This window comes from Leucopleurus acutus (genome assembly GCF_964270905.1).
Source record: "Leucopleurus acutus genome assembly, chromosome: 16".
Taxonomy (NCBI): domain Eukaryota; kingdom Metazoa; phylum Chordata; class Mammalia; order Artiodactyla; family Delphinidae; genus Leucopleurus; species Leucopleurus acutus.
In genome coordinates this window covers 35,902,965-35,924,524 of record NC_139158.1, presented here as the reverse complement: position 1 = coordinate 35,924,524, position 21,560 = coordinate 35,902,965, and the positions used below count along the sequence as shown (strand labels likewise).

At 52.2% G+C, this 21,560-nt stretch overlaps 1 protein-coding gene across 2 annotated transcripts; it reads right to left on the bottom strand.

The window, feature by feature from the left end:
* Positions 1–211: 211 nt before the first annotated feature.
* Positions 212–17,938, bottom strand: NLRC3 (NLR family CARD domain containing 3; the record flags this gene model as incomplete). 2 transcript variants are annotated; one of them, XM_082856877.1, is made up of 17 exons in its annotated part: positions 212–302; positions 620–703; positions 1,092–1,175; positions 1,819–1,902; positions 2,324–2,407; positions 4,697–4,780; positions 5,272–5,355; positions 5,985–6,068; positions 6,598–6,681; positions 7,284–7,367; positions 7,960–8,043; positions 9,392–9,475; positions 10,855–10,938; positions 11,385–11,468; positions 14,762–14,848; positions 15,875–17,648; positions 17,740–17,938. In XM_082856877.1, the coding sequence occupies 17 exons, from the start codon at positions 17,915–17,917 to the stop codon at positions 212–214; spliced, it is 3,222 nt and encodes a 1,073-aa protein (XP_082713003.1). The 2 variants fall into 2 exon arrangements, with proteins under 2 accessions (XP_082713003.1, XP_082713002.1); XM_082856876.1 differs by having other exon boundaries at positions 15,875–17,624; positions 17,740–17,917.
* Positions 17,939–21,560: the final 3,622 nt, after the last annotated feature.

The window sequence follows — 21,560 nt, the reverse complement described above, 5'->3', positions numbered from 1 at the left end:
CCCCTGCCTGGACTGACCCTGGACCAGGAGAGGTGCTTGTGTCCTCCTTTGGCAGCACCACTCCTGCCTCCTAGTAGAAGACCAGCTCTCCTGCAGGTCAGCATCATTCCCAGAACACAGGAAGGCACCTTGGAAAGTGGTCTTTTTGTTGGAAAGCTTCCAGCTGTGTCTCTGCTGTTCTTCTGCCTGGTCCACCAAGAACTTGTTTTGCTCACATTTCAACAGTGCACGAGGAGGCATTTGTCTTGATAGCCTCTGAGATCATCCTGGCACCAGATTCTCCAATGTGATTTCCCTGGAGACTAGAAGAGAAGGATTAGGACAGGGCTTGAGAAATTGACTGAAGGGCTGGAGGCCTGAAGATTCTCATTAGTAAAGCACAGATGGTCACTACATAAAATGCAGAACCCAGTGTGAAACCTTTGTGCTTCCAGGATTCCTCCTGTGGACAAGGCTCAGCATGGCTCCTTCTTATACTGAGTTCCCTTGCAGAGCTGCTAAGGGGCCTGGGAGTCAGCTGGCTCCGAGACTCAGGCGGAAGGTAGGGTCTGCCCTGGGAGCAGTTCTAAGGGTGAGCAAGGATGGCAGGAACGGGCAGATGCTGCCGAGCCCCACTCACTTGATGTGCCGTAGCCCATGGTTTCCAGACAGTGCGGTGGCAACACATATCGCCCCGTCCATTCCCAAGGAATTCTCTTGGAGACTAGGCAGAGGAAAGGGAGACACCACAGTGAGCCATTCAGGACAGAAGAACACTCCCCAGGAAGCAGCACTGCACTGTCTTGGGACAAGTCTGAGACTGATTTATCCACAGGCGCCATAGCAACAGCGAAGTTGCATTTAACCCTGAGACCTGTGTCTGCAGGCCGCCAGGTTGTCTCGTCCAGGTGCCGTGGAGGACATAAGACCAAAAATGCAGAAGTGAACAAACCCATCCACAATATGGACTATAGTAATCAGAATAGTGTCAGCTATTTGTACTCGGAAGGAAGCAGCTACAGAGGAAATCAAGTGTGTCTTATGCCACGGGAGAGGTTCCAGAAGAGAAGTCTGCTGTTTTAAGGCGCAGGTAGGTCTATACAACCACTCACTTGAGTCTTCGGAGACTTGAGTTGACCCTCAGAGCATTCGCCAGGGCTTTGGCTCCTGCCACCCCAATGGCATTTCCTCTTAAGCTGTTGGGAAAGATGGGAACCCTAAGGCACAGTGACAGCTGAGAGGTGAACACGGTACCTCTTCAGATGAGCATGAGTTACTTAGGAACCACGGGCGGGTGGCGGTACAGTAAGGTTGCTCCTTCCTCACTCCTGGGCACAGAACAGAAATTGGCTCTGGGGAGCAGGACGCAGGGAAGGGTGAGGCCAACCCAACCTGGTGGTTTGTTGGAACTCTTATCCTCCGTTTTCATTCCAAAGAAAGAACTGGGCCCAGACCAGAGCAGCAACCCTCCATCCAGAGGGGCCCATGTGCTCGGAGTCACAGAACTGCAGGAGCAGGGATGACCCAGACATCCTGAGAGCCCCACAGAGGTTGGGGCCCCAGGTTTGATCTTCTCACAGACCGGGTCAGTGGCCACTGGCCACCCCAGGCCTGGGGACATGTTTAGCCTGGGCAAGGCCAAGGAGAGGACCAACAAGTGACTCCCAGGAAAAGGGGTGACATGGGGTTGGGGAAGCTGGGGCCTGCCCAATCTATGTGAGGATATTTAAATGATTTGGGAGTTTCCGTGTACATTTCCCCCTTCCATATCTGTTCATTTTGAGTCAACATCTTGGTTTCTTTGGGCAAGAGGCTGTAGCCAGAGACTGGAATACTTACTCAAGAATCTCCAAGGTTCTGTTCACAGCCAGGGCCTCCCCGAGTGCCTGGGCCCCAGGGGCAGCAATGGAGGCCACCTGGAGACTGTAAAAGGAGATGCAGTCAACACAGACAGGCAGCCTCTCTGGCCCTCACACCCACCCGGGTCCAACTGCATCCATACTTGCCCTTCATTTCCACTACCTCTTGACTTAGGGCTGAAAGTGGTGAAATAGCACTGAAAGTTGTTGGCCCTGGTCTGTCCAAAGAACGCTGCATCTCCTGTCTGCACTGATGCTAGACAGAGAGCTGGATGCTATGGATATAGGAAGTAGAGGTGGTCTCCCGGAGAGTTTGGGGGGTAATACTCCCTGCACCCCTAGTTCTTTCTAGATGTCCGGTGACCCAGTTGCTAATATTAGGAAAATCAAACCCACCTTCCTTGACTAGGAAACAAAAATGACAGTTAATGTGAAAGGATGGTTAAGGGCCAGCTTCCTGGGCTGCTGTGCATATCAGGACTTACTAGAGAGCAGTGAGGGCTGTGTTCGCCTTTAGCGCACTGGCCACTGCAGAAGCGCCTTCGTCCCCGATGGCGTTTTCCTGTAAACTGAACATAGAGCCTGAACTCTGGGTGCACGGAACAGGGGCCAACGCTGTGGCAGGACATGCTGAGCATGGACCTTCTAGATTTAAATCAGACCACACACACCATAGCAGACCATCTTCCCAGGGTCACCCTGGGGATCACTGTACCTCCTGTGTGGCCACTGCAGCCCCGTGGCCACCTAATGCATGTGCTCAGGGGTCTGGGGTCTGCATGAGTCTGGACCGTCAGAGCCAAACCAGAAAAGGGACACATGGACATACTGTCAATGAGAGCTTGGTGTGCTTTGCAAAGCCATCCAGAAAATCAAAGCATTCAATCCTCGGGCCATTCTTGCTGGTCAGTGTTTTACATCTTTTTTCCCCCCTTTCCTTCCACATTGGAGGAAAGTGGCAGGCCCTGGAGCAATAAATGTTTAAGAGTTTAGTTCAAGTGGACGTTGGTATGTTTGAGGGAGCAATTTGCAGTGATAATTTTAACAGACATTTGAGTATATTGGGTGCCAGCAAGCCCAGTTCCAGCTTCTTGGAACTCAGGTGCGGAGACAGATGAGAGTTACCAACTGCAGGGTGCTAGAAGGGCCCTGTGGAGTCTCCTTCCCCAGTGTGGTCACAGAGGCTGCCCAGCAGAAATAGGTCTAAACCAAACCTGCAGGTGAGAGATGGGGGAGGGCCTGGCACATCTAAGGAAACCAAAGAAATCGAGTTGAGTTGTTGGAGTGTGTAATGAGGCTGAGGGGGTGCAAAGGAAGCAGATCTTTAGGGGCCTTGGAAGCCACGCTAAGGGTTGGACTTCACTCTGCAGGCACCAGGCAGCCATTTAAACATCTTGTCTAGGATGGGAACAGATTTACGTTTGGGAAAGATCTTTGGCCAGCAGTATGAAGATGGACGGATGTGGAGGCTGTGGCAGTGATGCAGGTGAGTGCTGCTGGCGGCCTGGACAGCGGCCGTGAGGGTAGAGGGTGGGTGGGTGGAACATTGGGGGAAGAATTGACAGGATTTGGAGATGGGGTGCAGGTGGGAAGTGAGAAGGCGATGTTTCTAGCTTGCACAGTTGGTTGCTGGATCCCCTCACAAGGTGAGGAGCCAAGAAGCAGACTTGTGGGGGAGATAAGTCAGTGGGAAGTGGAGTGGGCAGTGGACACATGGGTCTGGAGCTCAGGAGAGAGGTCTGAGCTGTAGATGTGGGGGCCACCAGGACTTTGAAGGGAATTGGAGCCCTGGGTTAGGAGGAGCTTCTAGAAAGAGACATCATTCAAGGGAAGATGACCCAGGACAGAACCTTGAGGAGTACCGTATTTAGAGTCAAACGGAAGGACCAGCCAGACAAGGAATATCTTGGAAGTTGAGGGAGAAGTATTCGGCATGAAAAGCAGATGAGGCTCAAAGGTTAAACACGGAGTGACCATCTGACCCAGCAGTTCTGCTCCCAGGTGTACACAAGAGAAAAGCATGTGTCCACACGGAAACTTCTGTATGAATGCTCACGGCAGCATTATTCATAATAGCCAAAAAGTGGAAACAACCCAAGTGTCCATCAGTGGGTGAGTGGATAAACATGTCTATCCATGCAGTGGAATATTATTTACTCATAAAAAGGAATGAAGTACTGATACATGCTGCAATGCAGATGAACCTTGAAAACATTATACTAAATGAAAGACGTGAGTCACGAAAGACTTCATTTACATGAAATGTCCAAAACAGGTAAATCCATAGAGACAGTAGATTAGGGAACTGGGGGACTTGGTTGGGGGCAGGGGAATGGGGAGTGACTGCTAATGAGTATGAAGTTTCTTTTGGGGTGATTGAAAGGTCCTAAAATTGATTGCAGTGATATTGCACAACTCTGTGAATATACTAGAAACCAGCGACATGTACACCTTAAATGGGTGTATTATATCTCAACAAAGCTGTTGTTTTTTGGGTTTTTTTGCAGTATGCGGGCCTCTCACTGTTGCGGCCCCTCCCGCTGTGGAGCACAGGCTCCAGACACGCAGGCTCAGCGGCCATGGCTCACGGGCCCAGCCGCTCCGCGGCATGTGGGATCCTCCCAGACCGGGGCACAAACCCATGTCCCCTGCATCGGCAGGCGGACTCTCAACCACTGCACCACCAGGGAAGCCCTCAACAAAGCTGCTTTTTTTTAAATAGCAGATGAGATGGAAACCTGCCCGCTAGCCTTAGAGCAGAGGAGGCTGTGTGCTGAGGGTGTGAGCCCTGCACCTGGTGGGCACCGAGGTTGCAGATTTCCCTGCCCCCTCTCCCCCCCTGCGGAGGCCCCACTTACTCAAGGCTGGTGAGACTCGTGTTGAGCTGTAGTGCTTGTCCCAGGGCCTTGGCGGCGCCGGCCTGGATAAAGTTCCACTGCAGGCTGGGCAGACACACACACATGACTGCGTGGCCCATGGCAGAGCCCAGGAGGTCCTAGGGGCTCCAGAAAGAAGGGGCTTCTCCTGGGAGAGTGACCACAGGGAATGGGGTCCCTGAAGGACGAGGTCCTGACCAAGGTGGGCAGAATGCCTGCAGCCCCCTCAGGCTAGTCCCAAGGGGCCTACGTGCACTCTGGTTAGTGGAGGGCACAGGGACAGGCTCAAATAGACTCCAGGTGGCCCTGCATGAAGCATGTGACAGAAGCACAGCGTGGGCACACACCTCCCACCATTGGCCTCTCTCCGGTGAACGGCCCCAGGGAGCAGAGCAGGGGGCAGGGCACAGCCTAAAGGCCCTGAGGCCATGTTGCTGGCAGGGGTGGGGCCGGGGCCCTAAGCCGAACTTGGCCTTCTGCCTCCCCTGGTTTGAGTGGTCCTGCAGCTCTGTGAGCGGACAAATGGACAGGGCAGGGAGGGTGTGTCGAAGACTCACTGAAGGGATGTGAGGGCACAGTTTTCTCTCACTGCCACTGCGATGGCCTGGGCGCCCTGGTCGTGGAGCAGGTTGGCTGTCAGGCTGGGAGGAGGGGAACAGGGGCAAGTGAGTGGGAGCTGGCAGTGCAGCCCCCGTTCTTGCTCACTGGGGGATCCAGACCTCTGCTGTGTTGTCCCCAACCCCCCCACCCCAGGACTTCATCGTGTCTCCTGGGATTGCCTGGCTCACGCTCTTGGGGTACTTGAATGTACCAGGTGCTGTGTCCAGCATGTGTCCTGGACCATTGAACTGCATCCTGGCAAGCCCATGGGGGGTGGGGGGCAGGGGGCAGGCTCTATTCAGTGAGCTTCCACGACAGGTCACCTGCCAGGAGGTGGCCAGAGCCGCCTGGGGACTCACTCATTCCTGATCCCTGTTCTGGGAGCCCCTCCCACTTGCTCATATATTGTTGCCAGGGAGTGGGGGTCGGGGGGTCAGGGCAGGGAGAGTGTTGCCACTCACTTCATCCTCCTGTAATTTACGACATAGAGCGGGGGACTTGTGTCAAGGTTGCCACCGGGCAGCAGGTCTCCCAGTCCCCCCACCAACCAGGTCCTTCTCGCACAATGGCGGGGGCGCCTAGGGTCTGCCATCGACTCCCAGCTCTGGGTGAGTGAGGTCCTAGGTGGCATAAAGAGCCTTAGGAAGCACAGCCTGCCCCCCTCACATACTCCAGGCTCTTCAGGGTGCTGTTGGTGCGGAGAGTGCGAGCCAGATCCTGGGCTCCCTCTGGGCTGATGGAGTTTTCTCGCAGGCTGAGGAAAGAGAGGACCGTGAACTGCTGACTGACAGGGGAGGCCTGCCAGGTGCTCAGGCTGTGAGAAGCTGAGAGCCCCAGGTGAAACCTGGGCCAAGGTGGGAAGAGCCTGCTCTAAGAAGTCCCCCTCCGACTGCTCACCAGCCAGATGTCCCCACACCCCCCCAGGACTGTCAGCAGTAGGACAGACAGTCCAGGAGGAAGAGGATAAGATGACAGGACCTCAGAGGTGTGAAGGGAGGGGAAAGCCAGCATGCTTGGGGGCCTGCAGGCTTGCCCGTAGGAAGGGAGCTGCAGATACGGCCAGCTGAGGGCCAGAGCTGCCCCTGCCTCCCCAGTGAACAGGGGGAGCGCAGGCTGCCAGGCTCCAGAACCAAGCTGCCCAACCATAGATCTTCCCCATCACAGGCCCCTGGGGGTGTGGGTGTGGGCTTCTCAGCACCAGCCTTTCCTTCCACGCCCCAAAGTCCCTTCAGACACCCTGGCCAAAGGGACACCCTCAGATGGAGAGGGAGGCAGGGACTTACTTGAGGCTGAGGAGCATCTGGTTGGTGCAGAGGGCTTCCATCAGCGCTGCCACTCCCAGGTCACTGATGGAATTGCTTTGCAGGCTGCAGACAGAGGACAGGGCGCACTTTGACGTGGCTGTCTCAGGATGCGGAGGGAGTCCAGCCTGGGGCTGCAGGCACTGAGTTCAGCAGGGAGTTGGGGGAACCCTGTGCTGCCCCCACGGCCCTTCTCATCCCGTTCCCCGCATTCCAGCTCCTGCTAGGTCAGGGCAGGTGGGTCTAGCACAACCAGTGCCTTGATTTGAGTGGCTCCACAAGGCTTCTGGGGGGGGGGGGGACATGTGTCTGCAGCCCCCAGAGAAAGTGGTGCAGCTGAGTGTCCCCATTATGGGGATAGCACTGAACTCCCCAATCCCCACCAAGGCCCTTGGAGCCAGCCCCCTCTGCAGCCACCTGTGCCAGCTTCTAAAGTACACTCAGTGCTTGTCACTGAAAATTCCAGAACCAGCGCCGACCCTGACTGTCCACTGGGGTGGGCTGGAGGGAGACACTAAGATCACAGTATGCCCAGGGTTGGTGGTTGATTGGGTTCTGACAAGGAACTGGTCCTGACTGACAGCCCTCCTCCAGGACCCACCCACCTGCTGGATGGGGAACCCAGGTGGGGAGTCACCCTCTGCCCACAGCCACCCCTGGAGACTCACTCCAGGCTCTTCAGGCCCTGGTTCACCTTCAGGGTCTCCGCCAGGGCCTTGGCACCTCCATCGCCAATGCTGTTACTGGAGAACCTGCAAGAGATGGAACATGGGTGGAGCAGCCTGGTAGGGCGAAGCTGGGGGATCAGAGTCCAGGAAGCCCTCCAGGGAAGGGCTGTCTCTGTTGTCTCAAGGGTGCCCAGGGCACAGTTTCTTCTGCCTGAGGCTGGTTGGTGGGTAGCCTCCGTAAGAGATCAAGGTAGCAAAGTCTTTCTTGACTCCTTGACAGGGTTGGCAGGGCCAACTCTTTAGTGAGGGGTATTTGTGATAACTTTATGTGAAGGTGGCTGGGATGGTGTTTTCTTCTACCAGCTGGGAAGGCAGTAAATGTGAGTCTGAGACAGTTGGGGCTCACTCATTCCTGGGAATCTGGATCTCCATTCTCCTGGTCCAGGGCTTTGGAGTCCAAAGCCAGCTATCTTGTGCCCACACATTCATTCATCCATCCACTCACCCACTCACTCACTCATCCATTCATCCATCCATGCACTCACCCACCCACTCATCTGCCCACTCATCCATCCATCCACCCATCCATCCAACCCCTTGTTCACAAATATTTATGATGGGCTGGGCATTGTGCCAGGCATGGAGGATACCAGTTTGGCCCTTCTGCATTTCTCACATGAGCTCCTTCAGACTCCTGTTCTGCTTCAGGGCATCTGCCATCTGCTGGGTTCCCGCTGGCCCGATGCTGTTCTTCTGCAGGCTGTAGGAGAGGGGTCCTTCAACAAAGCTGGTCACAGCCATTCCCAGGCTAAGGACAGTCTGGTTCAAGGTGAGAGGTCAGAGACTACTCAAGTGCCTCTCTGTTTACCACAGCATGGGGGGAGGGGTCGCCAGGAAAGGTCTGTGGATTGTTGCCAAAGTGTTGCTAATAGACTGATGTGAAGAGTTGAGGCAAGAACCGTTGGGCCTTCCCTTCAGGGGCCAGAAAGCAGTGACCAGCGGACACTGTTAATATCCAGCAACCTCCAAACTGGAGATTTCCATGTAGAAGTCCCACTGGCCCCTCACCTGACCAGCCTTCTCAACACTCAGCAGTCTGCCTCCAACCAGACCAGCCAGCAGCCTGCCCTGCAACCCTACAGTCCTCCCAAGGGCAGACCCTCCCTTAGGCGCCTCGCCTTCAAAAGCTTCTTCCTTTTATACTAAATGTGGAGGAGGGAGATGTTACAGGAGAACCCCTGTGCTCATCCTAGAAGGACAGGCAGGGCAGGACCTCTTCTGTGTGAGGCTAAATACACTCTAAACAAAATGGAATTTTCCCTGGTTACAAAGGGAAAAAACCCCTCCCCTCCCCTCCCTTAGAGTATTTCCTTGAGCAAACTTGGGATTGTAAATCCTTTCCCTGTCCCTTTGAGAGTGTGTAAATCTTTTTAAGAGCTAGAAGTAAACCTCTTGGCAAGTTTATAGCCTCGGAATATCTTTTGTAAGGGCCTTGGAGCCATCTCTTTGAACTGTGCACATCAAGTAAGAGAGCACCTGCTCCAAGCTGTAAGTACCTGCTGGTCATAAAGATGTGAGAAGTTTTCTTTTCCTTGTGATAAATGCAGTTAGCAAACACAGATGGCTTCCCCCAAATAACAGGCAAATTTAGTATAAGATAAGTGTGACAAATGGTTCTGTCCAGTCCTCTTATTTGAGGGCAAGTTGTGGTTTTTCTTGAAGACACTTACGTAATGGGTTGTATCTGCTCAACTGTAGGAAAGGGTGAGATTCTTTTCTGTCTTTGCCATCCCATTGGTGGATTGCCTTTGATGCTCATTGCAGGCTAGCTGAATGCTTATTCCAGTAATTAAGCTGTTTCATACTTTTCTACATTTGTGGAGAGGATTTTCTGGGTTGGCAGGAGGCTTTATTTTTAATTATTTCCCCCACACCTGTTCTCTGGAAAAGCAGTGGACATCAGATTTTCCAGGGGCCATCCAGATGGATCAGAAAGCCTCAGGGCTTTGTCCCATCCATCCCTCCATGCAGAAAACAGACAGGCCCTTGGAGGAGAAGGGAGAAGAGAGAAGAGAAAACGTTCTCTGCCAGCCAGCATGCCCACTCACTGCAGCACGGAGAGGGTCCGGTTGGCAGCCAAGGCCTCAGCCATGGACCTGGCACCGTCATCCCTGATCCTGTTGCTCTGGAGGCTGTGGAAGCAAAGAGGTGCATCACTGATGGAGCATAGGACGGTGCCTGGCATGCCCTCACCCCCACTACCCAGGAAGTGGGAAAACAACTGGCCCTTCCCACTGCTGCTTTGGCCTTAGGTTTTCCTCTGGGTCTCTAAGTACTTGCCTGCTGACTGGGGACAAGGTGCCCATGATATGTGGATCACAATGACAAGGTCATTGATAGTCCCAATTACAGCTAAAAGCCACAGCACCCAGGTGTTGGTGAGGATGTGGAGAAATTGGAACCCTCATCCGCTGCTGGTGGGAATGTCAAATGGTATGGCCTTTGAGGAAAGCAGTCTGACAGTTACTCAAAAGGTTAAATATAGAGTTACTGTGTGACCCAGCAAATTCCACTCCTACGTATATCTACCCAAAAGGATTGAAAAAAAGTCCTCAAATACTTGTACAGAGATGTGTACAGCACAATAACCACAAGGTGGAAACAACCCAAGTGTCCATCAGCTGATGAATGGATAAACAAATATTGGTTTGTTCATGTAATGGAATATTATTCAGCCATGAAATGGAATGAAATACTGGCGCATGCTACAACGTGGATGAACCTTGAAAATATTATACTAAGTGAAAGAAGAAAGACACAAAAAGTCTTATTTTTTGATTCCATTTATATGAAATATCCAGAATAGGTAAACATACAGAAAGCAGATGGGTGGTTGCCAGGGGCTGAGGGGAAGGGAGAATGGGAAGTGATTGCTAATGGGTATAGTGTCTCCCTTTAGGGTGATGCAAATATTTTGGAACTAGATAGAGGTGTTGGTTGCACAACTGTGAATATACTAAATGCCATTGAATTGTACACTTTAAAATGATGAATTTTATGTGAATTTCACTTCAATAAAAATAAATATATAAATGAACAAGACAAAACAAAATGACAGGACACACTCCGCTAAGGATGGATACAACCACTGGCCCCTAAAAGGAGCCCAGCAAACCACACCACACCATAGGAACCATCTGGAAGATGGGATTTCAGTGTCTTGGAAAACACCGCAGGGGATCATTCTGATGCCATGGCCTTGGGGATTTCCTACTCAATGTAGGACAAGAGCTTTCCCTCGTAGATTATTTTGTCCTTCAAACCTCCATATACCTCCACCCCTCTTCTCCTCCATCCCCTGTTCAGGCCATAAACACAGGCATAATGACTAGGGAAGAGCTGAACTTAGAAACTTGCTTAGGATACAAGATCCCCTGGCATCCACTGGGTGGGAGCCACTATCTCATGGTCGCCGTTTTGAATTACCTCCCACTCCATGGGTGGCACCTGATGAGAGGGTTCTCTGGGCCACCTCCTGGGGGCAGAGAGACAGGGAGCGGGTGACACGTACCACAGAGAGGCCAGAGTGCGGTTGATCTTCAGAGCATCTGCCAGTGCCTTGGCCCCTTGAGGTCCAATGGAGTTACTGCGGAGGCTAGCAGAGGAAGAGAGAGGAAGAACCATTCTCTTTTAGCCAATTCCCAGGGAGGGAAGGAGGAACAGAAGTTACATGGACCTTTAAATCCATGCTCCTCGAAAAGAATGCATCAGGGTTTAGGATTTCACGTTCTGTAGAACTGGGGCAGAGATCCTTATTTAGGCAATCGAGGAAGGAGTTCCCCAAGATGGCCCCATGTGATGGGGAGAAGAAAGCAGGATCTGATGGACTAGTGGGCTTGGGCCAAGTGTGAAGAGGAGATGATAACACCAGATTCAAGGCCAAAATTCTGGCGCTTCACTGGGTGAGTCCCAGCAGCTGAGCAGGAGTCAAGACTTTGCTTGCTCAGCTGTCCTTCCATCCTGGGAAGAGTGTGGTCTAGGGGACTTCACAAGATGGCTCAACACTCTCTCCCTGTCCCAGGGGTGAAGGGTCCTACTTACTCCAGAGTGGTCAAACTTCTGTTGACGAGGAGGGATCTGGCCAGAGCTTTCGCGCCTTTGTTACTGATCTGGTTCTCAGCCAAGCTGCCCAAAGAGAGGGAGAGGAGTGGTTAATGAAGGTCTGTAAATCTTGCCGCCTATCCTGCAACGCGAGGCCTGGGATCCAAACCCATCAGCCACCATAACATCATCAGGGCCTGGACTCAGGTGGAGATCAGGTAAGCCAGGCCCAGGAAAGCCTCTGAGATGGGCAAGGTAGGGCCAGAGTGGGTGGACAGACCCTCACACCAGCAGAGGGTCCCAGTGGGAAGTATGACCAGAATCCAGCACAACACCTTCTACCCCAACAGCGCAGCAGAGGGTACGGGCAATTACTGAAGACTACCATGGGATTCCCAGCCAGGGGTGTGCTGGAAAACCAGCTATCAGGAAGAAACAAAATACAAAAATCATGATTTGTTGGGTTGGCTAATTTCCATGGTGTAAATACTCCCATCATGGCCAATTTCAAGCACTCTCAGCTTGTAAAAATTCCGAAAATGTAACAATCAGCTCTCATGAACTTGTGGCTGAAGTCGGTTCCAGCACACCCCTGACCCCAGCCCTTTCTCTAATCCAAGAAAGGAAAATGGTAGAGTTATTATAAAATTAACTTTGAAGTAACAAAATGTACGTCTGTATCTGCCTTGAAAGGGCATTCCAGGGAATTCCCCAGTGGTCCAATGGTTAAGACTCTGTGCTTTCATTGACAAGGGCATGGGTTTGATCCCTGGTCAAGGAACTAAGATCCCACAAGACACGTGGTGTGGCCAAAAAAAGGCATTCCAGGAACACAATGGGGATCCACTTAATGTTCCTCATACACCCACTTTCAGAAATGATATCTGTTGAGGTTCTTTACAGTTTCTTAGGCATTTTAAAATGTGAGACAGCCCCATGGGATGCAATTGGAATCCCCAGTGCTTTTCAAGCTATGTTTCAACGGACCCTAAGTTTCTTCAGAAAAGCTTCAGGAGGCTGAGGGGAAACCAAGTGCCTAGGCTCTGCCTCCCACTTCTTTGAATCCCAGCAGCCCCCCTTTTGTTTGCCTGTCTAATTGGGATTCTGCCTCATATGCCACTTTTTTATTTATTTATTTATATTTGACGGCGTTGGGTCTTCGTTGCTGCGCATGGGCTTTCTCTAGTTGAAGAGAGTGGGGGCTACTCTTCGTTGCAGTGCACGGGTTTCTCATTGCAGTGGCTTCTCATTGTGGAGCAGGGGCTCTAGGCATGCAGGCTTCAGTAGTTGTGGCACGTGGGCTCAGTAGTTGTGGCTTGTGGGCTCTAGAGGGCAGGCCCAGTAGTTGTGGTGCCTGGACTTAGCTTCTCCGCGGCATGTGAGATCTTCCTAGACCAGGGCTTGAACCCGTGTCCCCTGCATTGGCAGGAGGATTCTTAACCACTGTGCCACCAGGGAAGTCCCTCATATGCCACTTTTAAAAAGCGTTCTATCACTTAAAAAACGTTTGAAGACTGTTCATCCAGACCACCACCTTCTATATAACTGTTCTCAGCTTCTAGAGAGCCTCTGTCCCCATCCCCTACCCCCAGGACTTTTGTAACATTTTATAAACAATATTTCATGAAGGATACCTTGAATGTTTCAAACAGGGTTGTGGCACTGAGGACCAACTATAGGGAGGTGAAGGAGAGGGTGTGGCCAGAGAAGGAGTTTTTGGCTTTGTTCAGAAAAATCTCTGAGTACTATCTAGATTCCTTTAAGCAAAACACTGAAAGTTGGCTATTTTGCTGAAGGTTCTCATGAAGGAAACTATATTCATAATGAGAAATTGTCATTATTTTGTTTCTTTCAAAGAGATTGCATTTAAATTTCTGGCTAACAAGAGGATCCTGCTAGTTAACAGCTGGCTCTTACACGGTGCTTCCTCTGTGGCTGTCCTGTCCTGAGCACTTTCCGTGAATGAACTCATGTAGCCTCGTGGCAACCCTAAGAGGCAGTGTGCAGTAAAGGATTAACCTTGGCCCCTGCTCCTGAAAGGTGACCTCTAAGCCCTTGGAATGTCCTGCCTGGTAGGAATGTCTCTGTTTACCTGGGGGCCTTGGGCCTTGATGGATAGTCTATCTCACAATGGGATTTATGGTCATGCAGTGTCAGCTTGACCTCTGGAGGGGCTGGAGACTAAGGTCAGCATGCGGTGGGCAGGTGTGTCTTCACGACCAACCCCCAGTAATAACCCTGGACACCAAGGCTTGGGTGAGCTTCCCTGGTTGGAATGCTCTGTGTGTGTTGTCACACATGGTCTCTGGGAGTAGGAAGCACTCTCTGTTCAGCTCCACTGGGAGAGAGCGGCTGGAAGCTTGGCCTGGTCTCTGGGACCCTGCCCCAAGGGCTGTTCCCTTTGCAGATTTTAATGTGTATCCTTTCAGTGTAATGAACCGTAATTGTGGGTATAATTGGTTTTCTGAGTTCTGTGAGTTCACTGAACCTGAGAGTGGTCATGGGGACTCCTGAACCCATACCGTTTACCCTTCTTAGGCACAGAGGTGTCTGTTCAAGGTCACATGGAGATCACCATTACTCTAACCACTATCCTCAAAGACTTACTTTTGCTCTGGACTCATTCTATATTCTTGTCTCCTCAGAAAAAGATTATTTCAAAAGCTGGAGGCTTGTGTGTGGATGAAAAATTACTCTCTGGGTCCTGTTCTCTAAACTCACCTCCCTAGTTCTCCTAAAGCCACCCTCAGGTCATCACATCGATTCAACTACAAATCAGGGTGTTAACTCACACTTGGATGTTATTGGGTTGGCCAAAAAGTTTGTTCGGGTTCTCATAAGATGATGTAGAAAAACACAAACGAATTTTTTGGCCAACCCGATGTAGGAGTGATTTCATTAGCACATAGATCAGTTCTGCAATCAGCATATAAACTCTCATCTAATTATGTCATTAAAGATGCAATGTTTAAATTTAAAATTGTTTTAATTGATATTAATTTAAAAATTTGTGTGTTATTTAAAGATGCAATCCTGTGCTCAAAATACCATTTGAGGGCAAACTTTGTGAGGCATTTAGAGTAAATCAGACTTGGCGGTATGTCCGCACAGACAGCATCTGGAGAAATGGTTCTGTATCCACGATAGTATCTGACCCATACCGTATCCTTTCCCTCTTCTTACAGATGAGGTACCTGAGCCTCTGGAACTTTCTGGAATGAGCAGAAACAAGCAGCCTGCATCCTGAGCCACACGCCTCAATGACACTTCACTTTGAAAGCACCCCTGGCCATTTGAGCAGAGAGGAGGATGTGAAAAGAGCCCCGGACACCTAGACAGGTGGGCAGCCTGGGCAGGGTCTCCTGGGTCGGCGTTACCTGATCCTCTGAATGCGACAGTCCTTCCCACTCAGCACACTGCCCAGCAGTTCCATCATGGGGTCCTGGAACTGGTTGGTGTCCAGCCTGGTCAGGAGGAACAGCAATAATGAACAGTCCCACTGCCCATGGGCAGGTGGGATGAGGCCCCTGGCAGAGGGCTGGCATTAGGCAGCGGAGGGGGCGCTACACAGACACCCAGGCTGAGATCCTTTCCCTCCTCCTCCTCTCCATCCCAGTGCAGCCCCCACTGTGAGGTTCAGAGATCCGTGCCAGCATACCCACATGCTCAGAGTTTTCCTACAAGAGTGACTTGGGAGGCTCAGTGGTGTAAACCCTGGGCTTCCTACCCACAGGGATGTCTTCCCAGCAGCCCCGCAGTCTGTATGCGTGTGCAGGACGCCAGTTGCTAGCTCTCCTCCTTCTGAGGATGTAGAAGCTACTCTGAGGTCCTGAATGACCCTTGTCCTAAGCCTTCCCTTCCCCCCACCAGGGTCCAGAGAATGGACAGAGGGTGATGGGCTGAGAGTGGAGTGAATGGGTATGGCCTGTCAGCATTGGGATGGTTTACAGGGTGTTGTAGGTTGAATTGTATACCCCTATAAGATATGTTGGTGTCATAACCCCCCCGTGCCTCAAGAATGTGACCTTATTTGGAAATAAGGTCATTGCAGGGTAATGAGTTAAGATGAGGTGGGGTGGGGTGGCCTGTAACACAGTGTGACTGGTGTCCTCACAAGAGAGGAGAGCTCTACATGAAGACAGACACGGAGAAGGTGGCCGTGTGACCTCGGAGGGCAGAGACTGTGGTGATGCGTCTACAAGCCAAGTATTGCCAGCAAACACTGAAGGCTGGAGAGGCCAAGAATGACCCAAGGATCCTCCCCTACAGGTTTCAGAGGGAACACAGCCCTGCTGACACCTTGATCTTAGACTCTAGCCTCCAGAACTGGGAGAAAATAACATGTCATTTTAAGCCACCCAGGCTGTGGTCCTTTGTTACAGCAGCCCTAGGACATGGACACAGAGGGGCGTGGTGGAGGGGAGGAGCCCTCCAGGTCCCTGCTCTCTCCTCTGCCCACACGCCCCACACAGCCCCACCCTGGCGCCCACCTCAGACTCCGGCAGTAGAGCAGCTGGGGCAGCAGGCTCTGGAGGACCCCCTGGCTGAGGTACAGGGGCAGGTTGGCCTCCTGGGTGCAGACATCGGACACCTGCAGGAGGTAGGCCAGGGCAGCGCGGTGTTGGGGGCTGGTCAGCCCGGCCAGGCCCCCGCTTGCCATGGCCTCTTCCACGCTGTGGGCCAGCTCCGTGTGCTGCAGCTCGCGCAGGCAGTGCAGGACGTTGATGGCCCGGGCGCAGACCACCGTGTTGGGGCGCAGGCAGCCCTTCAGGAGCTCGGCCACCTGGGCCCGGTAGCCCTGGTGCTCGCCCTGGGTCAGCAGGGAGCCGGCCAGCAGCGCGTTGACCCTCGGAGACAAGAGGCCTGAGAGGAAGCGCAGGAAGACGTCGAGCCGCCCATCCTCGGCCTGCATGGCCCTCTGGGCCGCACTCCTGAAGTGCGTGAGGAAGCCAAGCTGGGGCCAGGACATGCCACCCTCGGTGAAGAGATCGAAGATGGCCCTCTTGGATGCACTGTAGTAGTAGGCAGCTGCCACAAACTCCTGCAGGGACAGGTGGGTGAAGTAGTAGGCTGCTGAGGAGGCCAGGGTCTCCTCCCGCTGCAGGAAGCAGCTGCATGGGGCGGTCTGCAGCAGAGCAAGGTCCACGCCGAACACCTTGAGGTCTGGCTCGTAGAACACGTACTTCTTCCTGACCAGCCCGTGGAAGGCCAGCCGGCCCAGTGTCCCCACCATCTTGCGGCAGCCGTGGGCCAGCTGCTCAATGCGGGGGCTCACCTTGCCCTTCTCCTGCCCCTCCCTGCTGAGGGCCATTCTGAAGTACCATGAGTAGAGTTCACACAGGGTCCTTGGAGGCCACGGCTCTGCATCCTGGAGCCCTGGCCTGTTGCGGTGCAGGTGGCCCAGCACCGACCCCACCAGCTGGCAGAAGGCTGGGACGGCGCACATCAGATACAGGGGCTTGTCAGCCTGCATCTGGCTCAGGACCCAACCCGAGAGGACCTGGTCCTCAGGGAACATCTGCCCCAGACACATCTTGATCTCCTCCTCGTTGAAGCCCCGGATCTCGGTCATCCGGTCCACCAGGCCTCCCGGGATCTGGCCAGCCGCGCTGGGGCGGGAGGTGACCCAGACAGAAACACCTGGGAAGAGGTTGCCCCGGATGATGTTGGTGATCAGATGGTCCACTTGGATCTCCTTCTTGGGGTCTCTGCAGGCCACAGTGTTGGAGAAGTCCAGGGGCATCTTACACTCATCCAGGCCGTCCAGGACGAGGAGGACTTTGGTTAGGGCTGCTGACGCCAGGCCAGTCTCCCCCGCGTGTGGGAAGACAGAGCGGACAAGTCTGTCTGCAGACAGCTTCTCATGGGTGTTGAGATCCCGGAAGGTCAAAGGCAGCACCAGCGAGAAGTCCTTGCCCATCTGCCCCCGGGCCCAGAGGTAGACAAAGTTCCTCACCAGGGTGGTCTTGCCCACGCCAGCCACCCCAATGGTGATGGAGATGCGGGGCGGGATGGACACCCGTGACAGAGGCAGGAAAAGCCTGTCCAGGGCAATGGTCCTGTCGGAGCACCAGCCCCCACGTGTGGCCTCCACCTGCGTGAAGTCGTGTTCCCTCAGCTGCAGGTCCATCAGGTCCTCCACCAGCAGGAGGCTGGTCAACCTGGAGGAGGGGCTTCCCAGCTCAGGGCTGCCTCCCATCCTGTTCAGAAGGGCCTCTCGGTGCCTCTGTATCCTCAAATCTGGACAGAAGCCAGAGGGGAGGGATGGGGGAGGGTGGGGGAGGGTGGAGGAAGAGGGCCCTCCCTCCGGTGGGGGAGGGGAAGAGGGCCCAGGGATCCCTATCTGTCTGCTTACCATTGCCATGGGGCCTCAGCAGGGACTCTGGTGTCCTGTCAGGGGGCTGCAGGATCTGGGAGCCCTGACTGCCCTTCCCAGCCAGCAGGTCCACTAGGGCTTTCACCTGCTCGGCTGGGGAGCCAGCACCGTGGCCCTGGCCAGCCTCCCTGCCCGTGTGCACCTCTTGCTTCCTCATGGAGTCTGGGATTGCTGCCAGGAGCTGTGGAGAGAGGGCCTGAATCTGCTTTCTTCTGTCTCCCCATCAGTGGCCTGGGGACAGGTTAAGCAAGCCTCAAGGGATGGGTGAATGGGGACCCACCCTTTCTCCTGCCCTGAACTACGGGTGGCTCTTGATCTGGCCTCTGGGACAGGGTTGGAAGGACTGTTTGTTGCTGGATGGTGACAGTAGTCCCTGCTGCCAGGAGCATTGCTCAGGTGCAGGGGCCCTGGGCTCGAATCTGAGCTCTGTCACTTACTGGCTCTGCAACACTGGACAGGCCACCTGAGTGCTCTGTGCCGTGGTATCCTCATTTGTAACCTGGAAATGGGGATGAGATTGTGAACAGTTCCACTCATGAGAGGGGAAGGATGAAAGAGACCAATCTGGAAAAGCTGCGTGTGGTATGATTCCAATCCTATGGCCTCCTGGAAAAGGCAAAGCTATGGAGACAGTAAAAGGATCAGTGTTCGTCTGGGGTTTGGGGCGAGGAGGGAGGATGAACTGGCAGAGCACAGAGGATTTTTAGGGCACTGAAACTACTCTGTATGATACTGCAGTGGTAGATTCATGTCATTGTACATTTGTCCAAACCCATAGAATGTATGGCACCACGAGTGACACTAATGTCAGCTCTGGACTCTGGGTGATAGTGACGTGTCAGTGTAAGTCAACCGATTGTAACCAATGTGCCCCTCTGGTTGGGGAAGGGTGCGTGTAGGTGTGCTGGGGGTAGAGGGAAATCTCTATATTTCCCACTTGATTTTTCTGTGAACCTAAAACTGCTCTAAAAACTAACGTCTATTAACTTAAGAAGAAAAAAAAGAAAGAAAGGAGGAGCCAAAAGGGAAGAGAGAGCTGGTTCAGCTACTCAGCTACTTTTCTTTTGTGTTCCTGGGGCCTCTGGGAAGCGCAGAGGCTCCTGACCCTCAGGCAGCACTGTTTTCTGCTGGGAACAGTGATGCTGAGGCGCTGAGAGGCAGAGCCCCACCTGCTCACGTTCCTTTCCCTCCCTGGGGACTGGAGTGGATCCTGTTGCCAAGGCTGGCCGCCCCCATGTGTCCCTCCGTCAGCTAAGGTGGACACTTGAGGACCCTGAGCCCGCCCCCAGCCGCTCCTCACCTGCAGCAGGCAGGATGTCCAGCCCTAGGCAGCCCCTCCAGCAGGGCCCCAGGAACTCAGGGGGCGGGGGTCAGCCAATCTTTGTCCACGGGTCTAGGAGAAAACAGGACGTGGGGCTGGGCAGAGGTCATGCCTGCTGCTTCAGATGGCAGCAGCTCATTGAAACAGATCGACCCGCACCCTCCAGCCCTAAAGCTCTCTGGGTCCCAATGTGATTCATTTACGAGGGGGCCACTGAATACAGCCCCCAGGATCCAACACACTCGCTGACCTTGGATTTGAATTGGGCTTCCCAGGCATTTTAACTTGAGATGAACCTTTCTACGTGGAAAATGCTAAAAGAAGCTTGGCAACAAGTAAAATAGCATTTTCTAACCATTCAGTTCACGGTGATATTGAAGAGTTAGTGCAATGAATTTGAGGTAGGTGGTGCCCAACCGAGCTGACTAAACTATTCTGGGAACTTCAGAAATAGGCCAGGGTGAGGCCATGCTCCTTACACTTTTTCAGGACCCTTCTGGCTGTTTTATTTTATTTTTCTGAATGTCAAAACCAAGGGGGAAAAAACTGGATGGGGTGTTGGTTTAAGTCATATTAATGTGCACAGATTAATGGAGGCATTATTGAGGTTTTTCTTTAGATCCTTTGCTAAAACTATATTTTTCCTTATCTAGATCTTGCCAATTTCTTCTTTGTGTCTAAGTATTTTTAAATAGTTCTTGTTGTTATTATGAATTTTGTTGGTGTCAAAGAAGGCAATTTTTGTGTATTTTATCTTGTATCCCACCAACATGTTAAGTAGTCACAGTAGTTCTCATTTTTCAGTTAACTCTCTTCAGGCTTTTGAATTACTGCAATGCAAATAATTTCATCTCTTATTTTGAACAATTTCTCTGCATGGTCCAGCCCCACCGCTGCCCCCAGCAATGTTGAAGGACAGTGGTTGTAACAGGCATCGTTTTCTTACTCCTGACTCTCCCAGGAGTGGTTCTAGCCCAAACCATTAGACCTGATGTTTGTGACCGGTATATAATTAGTTCTCTTCTCCTCTTGGAAAAGATTCCTTCAATTCCTCCTTTCTTATTGCCATTCAAGTAACATTATATAATCCTTGTTGAAGGCTTACTGTGTTTCAGACATTCTGTTAAGCACTGTACTTACATCATTTCATTTACGCCTTGTAACAACTCTCATTACCATTCCTTCTCGCATTTTATAGATGAGGACACTGAGGCTCAGCGAGTTTAAATGACTTTCTCAAGGATACGCGAGTGGGAAGCAGTTGTGTTGGAATAGAAACCAAGGCTTCACTGACAGCAGTACTTGTGCTGTATAATCTACCTGCCTCTTAAGGTATGTTGACACATTTTATAAAAGTTTTAGGCATGTCTGTTAAATGAGCAAATAACTTTTTAGCAATATTGATATAATCGCATGATTTACTTCCAATCATTCATCCAGCTAGCAGATATTTATAGGGGGCTGCTGTGTGTTCCAGGCACTGGTGATGTAAAGGTGAACAATTAGACAAAGTCCTTACCTTGTGAGTGTGGTGGGGGTGGAGGATAATGATAGTAAAGAAGAAAACAAGTGAATAAGTAAGGCAGTTCTGATGGTGATTAGTGCCTGAATAAAATAAACCGTGTGAGTGATGGAGAGGGTCAGGGTCCGGGGGAGGGGGTCCTTTAGTCTCAGTGTCCAGGGAAGGACTCTGTGAGAAAGCTACATATGAGCAGAGATCTGAAAGGTGAGAAGGAGAGAGTCATGCAGAGAGCCAGGGGAACAGCAAGTGTAAATACCCTGCGTGTTAGAGAAGGAGGAAAAGGCCAGAGTTGCTGGAATGCAGTGAATGAGCACGTGGGCTCACAAAGGGGGTTGGGAGGCCACCTCAGAGGGGCTTGAGACCTGGTCACTCCCCTAAGGAGTTTGGATGCGTTTGAGTGTGGTGCGAAGCCACTGGAGGGAGCAACGGGACTGATGTATATCAAATCTTTATTTTATTTTATTCTGTTTTTATTAATTAATTTATTTTGGCTGCGCCGGGTCTTAGTTGCGGCATGTGGGCTTCTTAGTTGAGGCATGCATGCAGGATCTAGTTCCCTAGCCAGAGATCGAACCCAGGCCCCGTGCATTGGGAGCGTGGAGTCCTACCCACTGGACCACCAGGGCAGTCCCTCAGATCTCTCCTTTAAACTGTGAACTACACTGGCACTTCCCTGGCAGTCCAGTGGTTAAGACTCTGTGCTTCCACTGCAAGGAGCACGGGCCTAATCCCTGGTCAGGGAATTTTATGCTGTGTGGCACAGCCAAAAACAAAAAAACAAAACAAAACAAAAACTGTGAGCTATGCTAATAGATTTTCTAACATCAAACCAAACTTGCATTCTTGAATATAATCTTCCATTAGTATTAAGCTATGTATAACAGGGTGGGATAGCACAAAAATAGAAACATAAGTCAATAGAACATAATAAAGGGTCCAGGAACAAATATATATTTA